This window comes from Panthera pardus, unplaced genomic scaffold (genome assembly GCF_024362965.1).
Source record: "Panthera pardus isolate Hobbes unplaced genomic scaffold, ASM2436296v1 HiC_scaffold_26, whole genome shotgun sequence".
Lineage (NCBI taxonomy): Eukaryota > Metazoa > Chordata > Mammalia > Carnivora > Felidae > Panthera > Panthera pardus.
Window position 1 is genome coordinate 20,961,201 of NW_026526832.1, and position 13,017 is coordinate 20,974,217.

The 13,017-nt window shown below is 41.1% G+C and overlaps 1 protein-coding gene across 21 annotated transcripts in view; it reads left to right on the forward strand.

Annotated features, from left to right (window-relative positions):
* DTNB (dystrobrevin beta) overlaps positions 1 to 13,017 on the forward strand; it is a 212,898-nt gene that overhangs the window by 131,000 nt on the left and 68,881 nt on the right. For 19 of the 21 annotated variants that reach the window (XM_019450241.2, XM_019450108.2, XM_019450168.2 and 16 more), the window contains exon 9: positions 4,565 to 4,642. In XM_019450241.2, coding sequence (XP_019305786.2) covers positions 4,565 to 4,642 — 78 coding nt within the window. Of the gene's footprint in view, positions 1 to 4,564; positions 4,643 to 7,813; positions 7,854 to 11,034; positions 11,149 to 13,017 lie in introns of all 21 variants that reach the window. The other 2 variants (XM_053891083.1, XM_019450239.2) reach the window with 2 other exon arrangements.

The window sequence follows — 13,017 nt, forward strand, 5'->3', positions numbered from 1 at the left end:
TAAATGATTTTTAAAGGGGGTATGCATTAGGAAAAAAGTCCTTAGGGCACCTGGGTGGCTCAGTTGGTTAAGTGTCTGACTTTGGCTCAGGTCATGATCTCATGGTTCGTGGATTTAAGCCCCGTGTCGGGCTTTGTGTTGACAGCTCAGAGCCTGGAGTCTGCTTCAGATTCTCGCTCGCTCTCTCTCTGCCCCTCCATTGCTTGTATTCTCTCTCATAAAATAAATAAATAAATAAATAAATAAATAAATAAATAAATAGCTTTTTTAAAGAAAAAACTCCTCTTTCTCCTCAAGATTCAGGTTCATTAAATTGAGGGTAGAGCTTGCATATCTTATTTTCAAAGCTTCTCAGATGATTTCTATGCATACCCTTGATTAAAGTCAGTGACTTATTCACATCCTTTTTGGGTCACCTTTTCAAAGCCCATCTATTGGTACATCATCCTTTGGCTTAAAAGCTTTCCATGTTTCCCCCAATGCCATTGGTATAAATTCCAAACTTCTTAGCTTGTGGTAGAACAGGCTTCATTCACATCCTGGCCCTAATCTACTTTTCCAGAGGCATTTTCAGCTATTCCCCTTCAAGTGCCTTTGAGTCCAGCCAAATAAGTTAAACCCAAATATGCCATGTACTTTTGGGCTTCTGTGCCTTTTCCCATACCATTTCATCCATCCAGGGTACCTTAACTTTTTTCTGTATCTGAGAAACTCCTCAGTGTTACTTCAGCCTCACTCCCATTGTCCCTCCTTTCCTCCAAGAGTAACTGCTCTTCTTTGACTCCTCAATTTTAGCTGCTTTCACTACTTTGCATTATGATGATCTGTTTATATACCTGTCTTCATCAATATGTATTTAGGTTATTGGGATGAAGATAGCCTTACTTATCTTTTGTGAGTAGGTACCCAGGAAGAATGCTTCTTTCTTTTTGATTAAGATTTTAAAAATTCTCTCCATGTCTTCTTTTGTATCGACTACTTCTGCCTAGCAGATTGCCTTCTGTCTGTATCATCCATCTATCTCCTCAAAAAATTGGCATGTCTTATGAACAAAGAAGGAACCTCCCAAATTTGTACGAAGAGATGGTTGGTGGTCATTTGGGTATCAGGGAACTCATTTGTGTCTAAGGATGCCTTGTTGAGATCTTCATCAAAGGAAGATATAAAACATCTGGTGACATGTTCAAGGTATTCAACACGGTTTTGCACGTTAAAGAAGACCAACAAAGCTGATCTGATGAGTTGTGTCAATTCTGCCTTGTAAGTTTCTGAAACTGGTACTATTAATGTCTACTTCACACCTGGAAGCATTTTTTCAGCTGTGTCCTACTGGCCATATGAAAAAAATTTTTAAGCCAGAAGTCATTCTTGGTGTATTACATCTCCTAGGACCACATCTGAGTTGTTGGTTTTCACAGTGAATTGTGGGTCTAGTGGTAGATCCTAAATAAAGACTACCTTTATGTTTTCAAATTCCTCTTTCATCTTGGACTACGAACACATAGTACCTATTTCTCTGGGAAAATGTGCTAGAAGTTCACAAAGGGTATGAAGTTTTGGGGGGAGTTAAGATTAGCTTCCAACTTACAATGTAGTCATTACTGTCTGGTTCTGAGGTTAGAGAAGAGGCTTTGATGTATGTGCTAAAAGATAATAATTGAGCATGGGGCCCTTTGTTTGTTGAGCATCGACTCTTGATTTTGGCTCGGGTCATGATCTCACAGTTTGTGGGATCAAACCCGGTTTGGGATTCTCTCTCTCCCTCTCCCTCTGTCCCTCTCATTTGCACTCTCTCTCTGTGTCAAAATAAATAAACATTAAAAGAATGATAATAATTGAGCATGCTATCTGCCAAGAGATAGAGATGATTGTTAACAAGTCTTGTGGCATCAGACCAAACAAAATACTACAAATCATGAAATTTTATCACATGGATCCATGTGTAAGAAATTTTTTTAAAAAATTTTTTCTATTGTCATTTTTCCTCTGAGAATGTCAGAAAGGAAATTGAATGTAGTAGTATCTTCAATATTGAAAAATACTAGGTATCTGTATTAGTTCTGAAAGCATGAACATGTCCTTATCTTATTTGGGAAATGGGTCACTAATAATAATATATTAAACGAGCAAAGCCCATTCTGTTTTCAGGACCAGAATGTTTCTGGTGCCCTCAAGGATGAAAAGCTGTGATGTTGGATTTGTTTCTTTCATAGGAATTGTCTCCTTGTTCCATTTGGACATTTAGTCCATTAGAACTAGAGTTAATCTCTGTTCATTTTTATTATTAGCCTAAAATGATTGATTGATTGATTGATTCATTGATTATAACTCAGCACAGCTACTTGGCATTAATAGGCTTGAAAGTGTGGGAGGCAATATTGGATATCTGCCTGGAAGATAGGTGGGGAAATATATAATGTAGAATTAAATTCTAGCCTAGAAAAGCATATTTCAGTTCTGAATGTCTTACTTTGCAACTTGTCACATAAAGGGAGGAATGTGTAATAAATAAACATAGTACTGTGGCTTAAAAGTCAAGAGACCTAAATCTGTTCCCTGCAAATTACTTTCCATTAATCCTCTCTGTTAAATGGAAAACCATTAAAAATATTTCCCAGGGTGCCTGGGTGGCTCATTGGTTGAGTGTCCAACTCTTGACTTTAGCTCAGGTCATAATCTCAGTTTGTGGGATCAAGCCACATATCGGGCTCTGCACTGAGAGCACAGAGCCTGCTTGGGATTCTCTCTCGCCCTCTCTCGCTCTCTCTCTCTCTCTCTCTCTCTGCCCCACCATGTGCTTTCTCTTGCTCTCTCTCTCTCTCTCGCTCTCTCTCAAAAATAAATAAATAAATAAATAAAATATTTCCCTACCCAGAAATAAAATTGGTTAAAAAAAAAAGAGGCGTGTATAGATAGATATAGAGATAGGTAGGTAGGTAGTCCTTGGCTTAACCTGAAAATTTTCCCTTGCGTTTTTGAGTGTATTATAAAACCTGCAAAACAATAAAGGCTCTGGTCCCTTAATATTCACCAAGACTTGCTAAGTATAACCTCTACAAAATCACTTTACATAATTAACTCAGCACTTAAATATAAGGAGAAACCAGGAGCTAGTTCCCAAGCACCTAAATATGAAAGAAGGACTTTTTTGCTTCACTTTTTGGCTTTGATGGACAAATTTCTCTGAAAAGTACTTCTTTCAACTTAGGAAAGGAAGTGAGAGATTTCCCAGGAGTAATATTTAGCAATAGTCATGTGGCTCCGATGCAAGACAGTAACCCTTTGTAGCTGAACTTGGTGGGGAGGAAGAAGAGCAAAATCATAGATTCCTTTTGGTAAGTTTGGATTCATTCTTTTAAGACTTTCTCAAAAAGGAGCACTAGATCTTGAGTCCAGAAAACCAGTGCTACAGACGAGTTATCAAATGTACTTACCTTAAAATTTAAATTTAGATTATGTTATAAAAGAAAGCATTCTAGGGGTACCCAGGTGGCTCAGTTGGTTAAGTGTCCAACTCTTGATCTCAGTTCAGGTCTTGATCTCAGGATTGTGAGTTCAAGCCCCACATTGGGATCCACAGTCTGCATGGAGCCTACTTAAAAAAAAAAAAAAAAAAGCATTCTGATTAGAAGATAAGTATAAAATATGGATTGATTGTTAAGATTCTAGTAAAGCATTAATAAAAGAATTTAGTATTTAACAGCCTGTTTTGGTAAAAAGTATGCAAACTAAATCCATCTTGTTCATCTGTGATCTTCCCTTTCTTGCCGATGACAAACGTGTGCTATGGCTATAGCATCTTTTGGCATCAGAGTCTCCCCATCACCTCCCAACTTGCTCCTGTGTTTACGTTGGTCTATTTTGATGGGCTTTTTCCATCATTCTTTTCTGCCCTCCCCCTGTGCCCACCTGCCAGTTTCTTGACTCTGCTGTGCTGCCTTCCTGCCCATCTCTTCTTCCATCACGGGCCCATTTTTGACACATTGTCCTTCTTTCTGTTCCTGCTTTGTCTCACTCCCCTCCTCAGGCTTGCACTGTGCTGTCACCTGATTCGGGTATGCCCAGGAAACCTAATCCTTTCCACTGCCCTCATCATCATGTCTGTCCACCCAAATCTAAGGGAAGACAGTGAACTCTAACCAAATCAGGAACAACGTGCAAGTTGCCATTGTGACCCTCATAATATACCACAAACGTCAAACACCTCGTAACCCTGGAAACACCTAAGATACAAAGATACTAATTAAGTAGCAGAACTCAGCCTCTTGTGCACTAAAACTACGGAACAAAATCTGGCGAAATTACATCCCTGTCATGGTGTGTGTGTGACCAGTCACTCCTCTTGGTGCAGTGCAGCTCTGTGGTCCTTTGGCTTTGAGTGAAAGAACCCTTCTTGTTGAGTTTGCTTGGGCTGCACCTATCCATCTCCACCCTTCCTCCCTGTGAATCCTACTGTGCTTATCAGAAGCAATGATAGTTGGTTCCTTTGCCCCTATCACTCTTTCATTTGTTTCCCCGGTCCTGTTGGTAATTATTAATACAATGTAAATGTCTTTCCTTTCAGTCCTCCTCGTCCTCTGGCCAACATGAACGACACCATGGTGAGCCACCTGTCCTCTGGGGTGCCCACCCCCACCAAGAGGTATGTAGGGCCTACGCCTCAGTCACTGCTCAGAGTTGGGTACAGGCCTGGCCGGGGAAGCAGAGATTCCACAGGGCAGAATTCTCCTCCTTTAACTGTCTTTTAAAATTATTTTGTGATTTTTTTTTTTCTTCTTTTTTTCCCCACTAACTCGTAAATGTAGCACCAAAGGAGTCTGCTTGTGAGTGGTGCCTGAGGTGGAAACTCTTCATTTGTGACAAGCAGTGAACACAGTGTCAAAGCAGATTTGGCACTTTGGAAAGCCTCTTCTTTAACATTAAATAATATTTTGATGATCATGAATTTCAACAGTTTTGCATTTGCATTCTTTAAATGTTGAAGATCACTTCTGCTTCTTGATTAGACTGTGTAAACTGAATAATCCCTGATAATTCTCCTAAATCAATGTGTATATGATTCATAAACATTTAAGTTGAAAAGCTTGGGTCTTTTAGTTTTACAGAGAGTCTCCTTTAGGGTCCTACAAGGAGCTAGAACTGTGTAGTCCTTTCTCTTCTTTATTTAATTTACTCTTCTCCAAAATTCTCTCAGGCAGGACTTAAAAGAACTCTATAAAATGGCTTACTCTCTGTTTGATTTAAGCTGTTCCATAATGAGAGTATTGCAGAAACTCCCTCAAAGGCACAGCCATTAAAGAATCCTTTCTAACAGTCATCACCCAAAAAAGAACAAAAAAACAAAGACATTCCAACCAACTCCCCAAGTTCTTCCTGAAGAAAAACTACTTTGTGCCATATGTACTGATTGCTTTGGATTAATTCAGCTATAGAAATGTCATCTGCTTAATAATACCGTGACTTAACATATAATATATGATACTTAAGATCAACTGTGTTTGTTTTCATTGGCTAAAACTCCTGGAGCACTCTTTCCCAAACTTGACTGCTGAGAAGATTCAAAAGAATCACGTGGGTCAGTTATTAAAAATACAGTTTTCTGGGACCACGTCAGACCCAGTGGATCCTGAGATCTTGAGAAGTTACACCTCTAACAATAAGTATTCCAGGTGATTCTTATCATCAAGCAAGTTTGGGAAAGACCCTTAGAAGGAAGCTATGGAGTAAACTGGAATAGAGGATTTAGGGATTAAATCAGAGTGACCTGATAATGTGTTGTCCACTAGGAAACTCAAGACGACCAGGTAAGAATCCTTGCCTACAGCCTTGTTGAGACACTACCGCTTCTTCTTCTTTTTTTTTTTTTTTCCATGTTTATTTTTGAGAGAGACAGAGACAGAGCATGAGCAGGGGAGGGGCAGAGAGATTAGGAGACACAGAATCTGAAGCAGGCTCCAGGCTCCCAGCTATCAGCACAGAGTCCGACACGGGGCTCGAACTCACAAACTGCGAGATCGTGACCTGAGCCACCCAGGCGCCCCCCTTACCGCTTCTTTTGAGCAGATTTGAGTGGTATTCTTGACTACAGCATAGACTTGAGCCTGACTGGCTGCCTTTAAGTCCTGGCTCTCACCTGACCTTGAACAAGATTTTTATCTTCTTTTTTTAAATATATAAAATGGGGACAATGATAGTGTCTACCTTGTGGGGTTATGCGAAAATTTAAGATATTGTTTTCACTATTTAAGAGGTAAACTGATGAGGGGTGCCTGGGTGGCTCAGTCAGTTAAGCATCTGACTTCGGCTCAGGTCATGATCTCACAGTTCTTGAGTTCAAGCCCCACATTGGGCTCTGTGCTGACAGCTCAGAGCCTGGAGTTGCTTGGGACTCTGTCTCCCTCTCTCTCTGCCCCTCCCCCACTAGTCCTCTGTCTCTGTCTGTCTCAAAAAATAAACAAACATTAAAAAAAATTAAGAACTAAACTGATGAGAGAAGAGGTGGTGAAGAAACAATAACTTATAGATGACACTCTTTTTAGCAAAGTCTAGTAGACTTGGTCCTTCCTAGAGGTGGTTATCACAGACTTTGTAGGCATTGACCAGCAGAACAAAGGCAGCCAGAGCCCTTAGCAGGCCAGAACCGAAGACTGAGCGCTATAATTTATTAAGAAGAGTAGTTGCCATATGGGAACAAGATGCTCCCATCCTAACAATTTAGTCCTTAGAATTTTAGATTTCATTTATATTCAGGATGAGATTATGATGTAACACGTGGGCATCAATTGCATAATCCATAGATTTGGCTTTTTGTGGCCCAAGTTACCAAATCAATGTAAATTTCCAACTAGTATTCTGTTTACTTCCTTAAGGATTCATCAGTTTTTCTTTTTTCCTCCAAATGTCATTAGACGTGTGTCTCCAGAGTCTGGTGAAAGCTAGGAACCCAGCACATCATCCCAGTCATACAGAACCTTCCTCTGCTGGGGCAGAGAATCCTCAAGGAGAATAAAGCTACTCTCCAGAATTAAGAAGTTTCCTTTAGGACTCAGCATACGACATAAATCACTGAATCAGACAAGAACATGCACAGTAATAAAAATGCAGGAAAAATTTATGAGCTACAGTTTCTGTAAGAGCTACAGTTTCTGCCTTTTCAGGAGGCGGTGCATATGAAAGTAGTGATAGCTCCAAGGGTCAAAAATACTATGTGAGTCCAAATAGAAGATGCTCACAAATGTAAGAGTGACTTTTTAAAGAAGAAAAACTTATCAATGGCAAAGATGCTGGCTGTCATGTGAGATGCTGTGAATTATGTTCCTGAGAGGGTCCACTGTAGGGATTTGCTCTATATAATATTCTTCTAGTATTCCTATATTGAAATTTCTATAATTGGAAAGAAATTTCATCTTTGCTTTAGACTAAATAGTTCCTGGAAATTTGCTTTCTTTAAAAAAAACCAGAAGAGGGTTTGCTGACTGGCTCAGTCAGTTGAGCGTCCGACTTCGGCTCAGGTCATGATCTCACGGATAGTGAGTTTGAGCCTTGCATTAGACTCTGTGCTGACAGCTCAGAGCCTGGAGCCTGCTTCGGATTCTGTGTCTCTCTCTCTGCCCCTTCCCCGCTCATGCTCTGTCTCTCTCTCTCTCAAAAATAAATAAACATTAAAAAAATTAAAGTAAATAAAATAAAATAACGAGAACAATGTACTTAAAAACAAACAACAAAAAACTTTCAAAACTTTAAAACAGGCTTAAAGTCTCCCCCTTCTACTGGATTTCCTCCAAGGCTTGCTTCTGTCCCTCTTTTTCCCCAGGGTTCAGAATGTGAATGGTGGTATTAGTCTCTGGACTAAGGTACTGTATTATTTTATTTATTCATTCATTTTTATTTTGAGAGAGAGAGAGAGAGAGAGAGTGAGCGAGCCGGGGGGTGGGGCAAAGAGAAAGGGAGAGAGAGAATCCCAAGCAGACCCTGCTCTTCCAGCACAAAGCCTGACACGGGCCCAGACCCATGAACAATGAGATCATGACCTGAGCCGAAACCAAGAGTCGGATGCTTAACCAACTGAGCCACCCAGGCACCCACTATTATACTGTTTTAAATCATTACATATATTCAGACCAATATCGAAAATTATGCCAATATATTCTAATGTCTTCTAAAGCCTTAGCGTTATTTATGAATATTTAAACTTTTACAATTCTGTGGGCAGTTCATATAACTATGGCAGTAACAAAAACTTCCAATATGACACTTTTTGCTTTGTGCATTCAGTTGGTGTATTAGTATTAACTCTTTTAACTTCGTGTATTAAAATTTAACTTAAAATGCACAAACCCAATTAAGCAAGATGAAAAGGTTGTAAATGAACTGCTCTATAGCATTGTGCTCGTAGTTAGTACCAGGTAGATCTTATGGTATGTGTTCTTACTATAGTTAAAAAAACAAAAAGGAAAACAAAAAGAGACAAACCCACAAAGACAAAGGCAAAAGCAGAAGGCAAAGGCAGAAGTGTCCACGGATCACAAAAGTAACTTAAAAGCCGTCGGGATGTCTATCTGTGGCTTCTCCATCTCTTGGTTAGTCACAGAATGCCATCTTCCTTCCCTACTGCTGCGAAACATCTACTTCTCAATACCGCCGATGGCTTCAGATGCACAGCCACAGCGTTGGCACTCAAGAAGTTATGCTTTTCCTCCCTTCGATTAGAAAACTCCAAGGAAGGGTTCTCAACTGTCCTGGATTGGATTACTGCCCACCCTTGTGTATGTGGTAGGCCACACCCATTAAACCTACATCATCAAAACAGAGGAGGGAGTGTGTCCCCAAAAGATGGTCATACTGTCAAGAACAGAAGAGAGAGATCGTGGGAAGGACAAATAACAGAGGCTGTTGGCAGACCACCGTTTTGCTACCGAGCACACAGATGTGTGCAAAAGTATATACATATACACACCTTCTCATACAGGTTTCCTCTCCTAGGGTTTTCCTTCCCATAATGTAGCATTCCACGTACAACTGCAAATGGGTGCATGCCTCTCCCAGGAGTCTGTCCACGTGCTGTAACAGCCCTGGACCCTGGTTACATAGATTATGTCCATTCACCCAGGTCAGGTCTAGGTGTGTCTTTCTATGACTCCTTATCCCCTCCTGCCCTGAAGCAAATGATAAGTTGTAAGCACTTTGCACCCAGTCCACAAAGGTAGAGATCAGAAAGTAGGAGAATTGTAATTCGGACAGCGGGAAAAGGGAGGTGACGGAAAACATGGCATATTAAGCCACATCTGCTGTGTTTCCTTGTGAAACACCACCAAAATGACAGTGTGGGGATTATTTTGAGTAAAAACCCGCAAAAAAAAAAGAAAAATGAAAGAGGAGACCATACCAACAAGAATTTGGAAGCAGCAAAGCAGGTGGGTGAGTGGAAAGAGATTTTACAGACTGGGGAAGACTACAGCGTAAGCAGATGGGGAGAGGAGCCCAGAAGAAGGCCCGCTCCAGGAATTAGAAGGCAAAGGGAGGATGCAGAGCGTTTAGCTGGTAGTCTGTACAGGAAGCGCTTCGAACCACAGACTATCCACATGACTGGGTAATTGTCCCTACCCCACTCTGCCAAAGAGTTGAGGTTTATATTTGGGGTTTTTGGAACAATACAGCCCCCACGAGATCCTAATTGTCTTCATTATCTCACCCTTGGTGGGCTGAAGCAACTGGCTTCCAGACAACCCATCTCCCTCCCTTCGTTCTGAAGACTTCGGGAAATCACTGCTCCATCCTGTTATTCCTCTCCGGTGCCTGGAACTCCAGCCATCGGGGGCACAAGATCGAGTCCCCACGATCCTTAAGATCACGGTTGAACCAGTTGCTTTTCGTAGTGGCCACGTAGCAAAGATAGATGTGTCCCCTCCCTGGGATGAAGTGTTGCTACCATTCATTCCTCAACCCGACTCAGCTAGTTCCACTCAGTGTTTCTCCCCACTTCTAGTATCAGATTCTATTTTAGTCAGAACCCTTGGCTATAAGTGACAGAAGCTCAGTTTGGATGAGCTTAGGGAAAACAAGAAGATTTTTTTGGTTTTGTAGCCAAACTGGGGGAAGAAGAGCAGGGCTGTACGTGGCTGGGCCTCAGGGATGACCAGAGCCAGGGGGGCTATAACTCACTTAGGTGTTTCCCTGTCTCCCTCTGCTACCCTCATGCTCCTTGCTCCTCCCTGTTGTATGTCAGCTGATTCTTCCCTATAATAGTTACCTTTCACACAGCAGGGAATATATCCGTGAGACCTGTGTGTTCATATTTCATAACCTCAACCCTATAGCTACTGCCTTTCTCTTAGTTCCGACTTGGAAACTCCCAATGAGAGTTCTTTTTGGTCCATCTTAGATCATGTTACCCATCCAGGGGTTTTCTGTTTGGTGGCCCTACCTAGATTACCACGGTTGAATGGGTAGGGGTCGGTTTTCCAAAGAAGGGGGTCTGCTCTCTGTGGAGAAGGTAAGGATGCTAAAGAGACATTAGCTATAGACTTCTTTTTTGGGTGATTTCTGAAAAAAAAATTGCATACCTAAGTAGATTATATCACTCCCGCATTAGCATAGATTTGTTTCAGGAGGCCCTTTTTACCCCCCTACCACCTCATTTTTATTTTCCTCAAATATTAAATAGTGCTTTCTAGTCTGTTTGGTTTATAAAGATGTATTGTGTGCCACCATCTTTGGGTAGCAACACGTAGATATTAGAGCCACTAATTCTAAGAAGTTACCAATTACTAGGAATCATAAGTAAAGGCACGATTTTATCAGTCAAAAATTTTTAACTTAACACATACTTCACAAGAAGGAGAAGTATTTTTTAAAGGCCAGAAAATGCCATGTTCTATATTATTTCTGAGATGAAGACACATGACCAAGTTAAGAGATGCATTGCACTATAATAGTATTACAATGGCTTTCTGAGTGGGTGCCAAGGCAAAGGTTTTATCTTGTTATCTACAGAATACTGAAGAACGACAGAAGCCACAATCTGTTGTTTTTTAGACTGACAGAAATATTGGCAAAACGAAGAAAGGAGGCAAACTGAAATTGGTCAAGCCAGAAATTATCCATTTGTGGACTCAGGCTATTGGTGCTCTTCCCTCCTGTGAAATGAGAGTGAGTTTGGTTGAAAAGCAAGAATTAATGAGGGTTTAAGCACGATCATGAAACAGCTTAGCTTGCATGAATTCTTCATGAGAATCTGAGACAACACAAGAATTACTTTTTTCTCCAATCTATTTTTGAGAGACAGAAAAGCAGAGTAATTGAAAATTAACACATAATTTTATGTGACTGCAGGGTCCTCAGTGTTGGCAGATCTCCAAAGTCCATCTGATGGCCCAGGCAGTCAGCCAGGTTTTAGCTGCCTCTGGGTTGGGATTAAATTCCATTTCCATTCAAGCATTTAAGGTAAACCTTCAGCAGTTCTAACTCAGGTTAGTACAAACAGAAAGCTTGAGTATTTCCAAGTCCATACTTTAAAGCTTAAGGTTGGAAAATTGAAGCTTACAGAAGCATAGTAACTCCTCTCCTTGCACTGAAGTAATAGTTACCTCCTCTCATTGGACTGAAGCTGGAGGTCCTCAACCTGAGTAAGAATTACATCCATTATGGACTGTCAGCAGACCAGAGGGGAAGAAGGAACAGGTCTGGGGAGAAAAACTGTGAGTTCAGCATTGCGTGTTCAGACTGAGATGCCTGAGGGATCCTGAGAGTGATCCACAGAGTGATCCAAACTCTGTGGAGTTTGGATGTGGGGGGCCAAGGAAAGGAATAGATGATTCTCCTCCAGGTTCCTTTCTGGCTTACGGTACTTATGGTCGAAACACGGGAGGAAGATTTGGGCAGGAAGATAGCAAGATTATGTTGAATTAGAAGTGCCTGTGGGACACAGAGGAACCAGACCATAGCATGAGTTCTTGTCATCCAGATTCTTCCAGCTACCTCACATTCACACTAGCAAAGGGCAGGCACATACTCATCCAACAAATGTACAGAACCCACACACACACAATTTTACACATTTTTCACATTTGGAGGCTGTTAACTTGAGTCTCTTGACCATATCTGCTCTTAAGAAGCTGACTCAGTGCAGGGCACCTGGGTGGATCAGTTGGTTAAGCGTCCAACTTCGGCTCAGGTCATGATCTCACTGTTGGTGGGTTCGAGCCCCATGTCAGGCTGTGTGCTGACAGCTCAGAGCCTGGAACCTGCTTCAGATTCTGTGTCTTCCTCTCTCTCTGCCCCTTCCCTGCTTGCTTGCACTCTCTTTCTCAAAAATAAATAAGCATTAAAAAAAAAAAAAAAGCCGACTCCGTGCGGTATGCTGCTTTGTAGTGAAAGGGGTGTGCCAAAGGCTTGCACTTATAATGGAAATTCCTATAGCAATGCTGAAATTCCTATGGTGATCCAGTTTAACCATGGCTCTTCACTCCTTCTAACATCAAACTATTACAGTATTTTAACTTAGCCATAGTAAAGCAGATATTTAAAACAAATCAGTGCTGTGGTATAAATTCCTACTTTTTTCATGGATCTTACTAGGAAATCTCCAGTCTACTCCCCACCTCACCCCCAATCTAGTCCTTTCTTTGTTACCAGACATTTTACTGAAATGCAGATCTAATGATGTTACTCTCCTGGTTAAAACTTTCCAGTGGCTCTTTGTTTCTACAGCACTGTCCAATAGCATAGAAACCAAAATGGTAGCCATTAGCCAAGTGTGGCTGTCAAGCACTTGAAATGTGACAGAGGAGTGAATTTTAACTTAATTTGAATTAATTTGAATGTAAACAGGTACATGTGGCTAGTGGCAACACAATTCTACAGGATTAGGCCCACATTCTTCAGTGTGGCTTTGGAGGCTGCTCCAAGGTGACGGTTGCTAGCTAGTCTCCCCAGCCCTACCTTATTTCATTCTTTTTATTTGGCTTCTACACCCAGAATTACTCAAATCACTTACAGTTCCCCAAGCAGGTTTCTGCA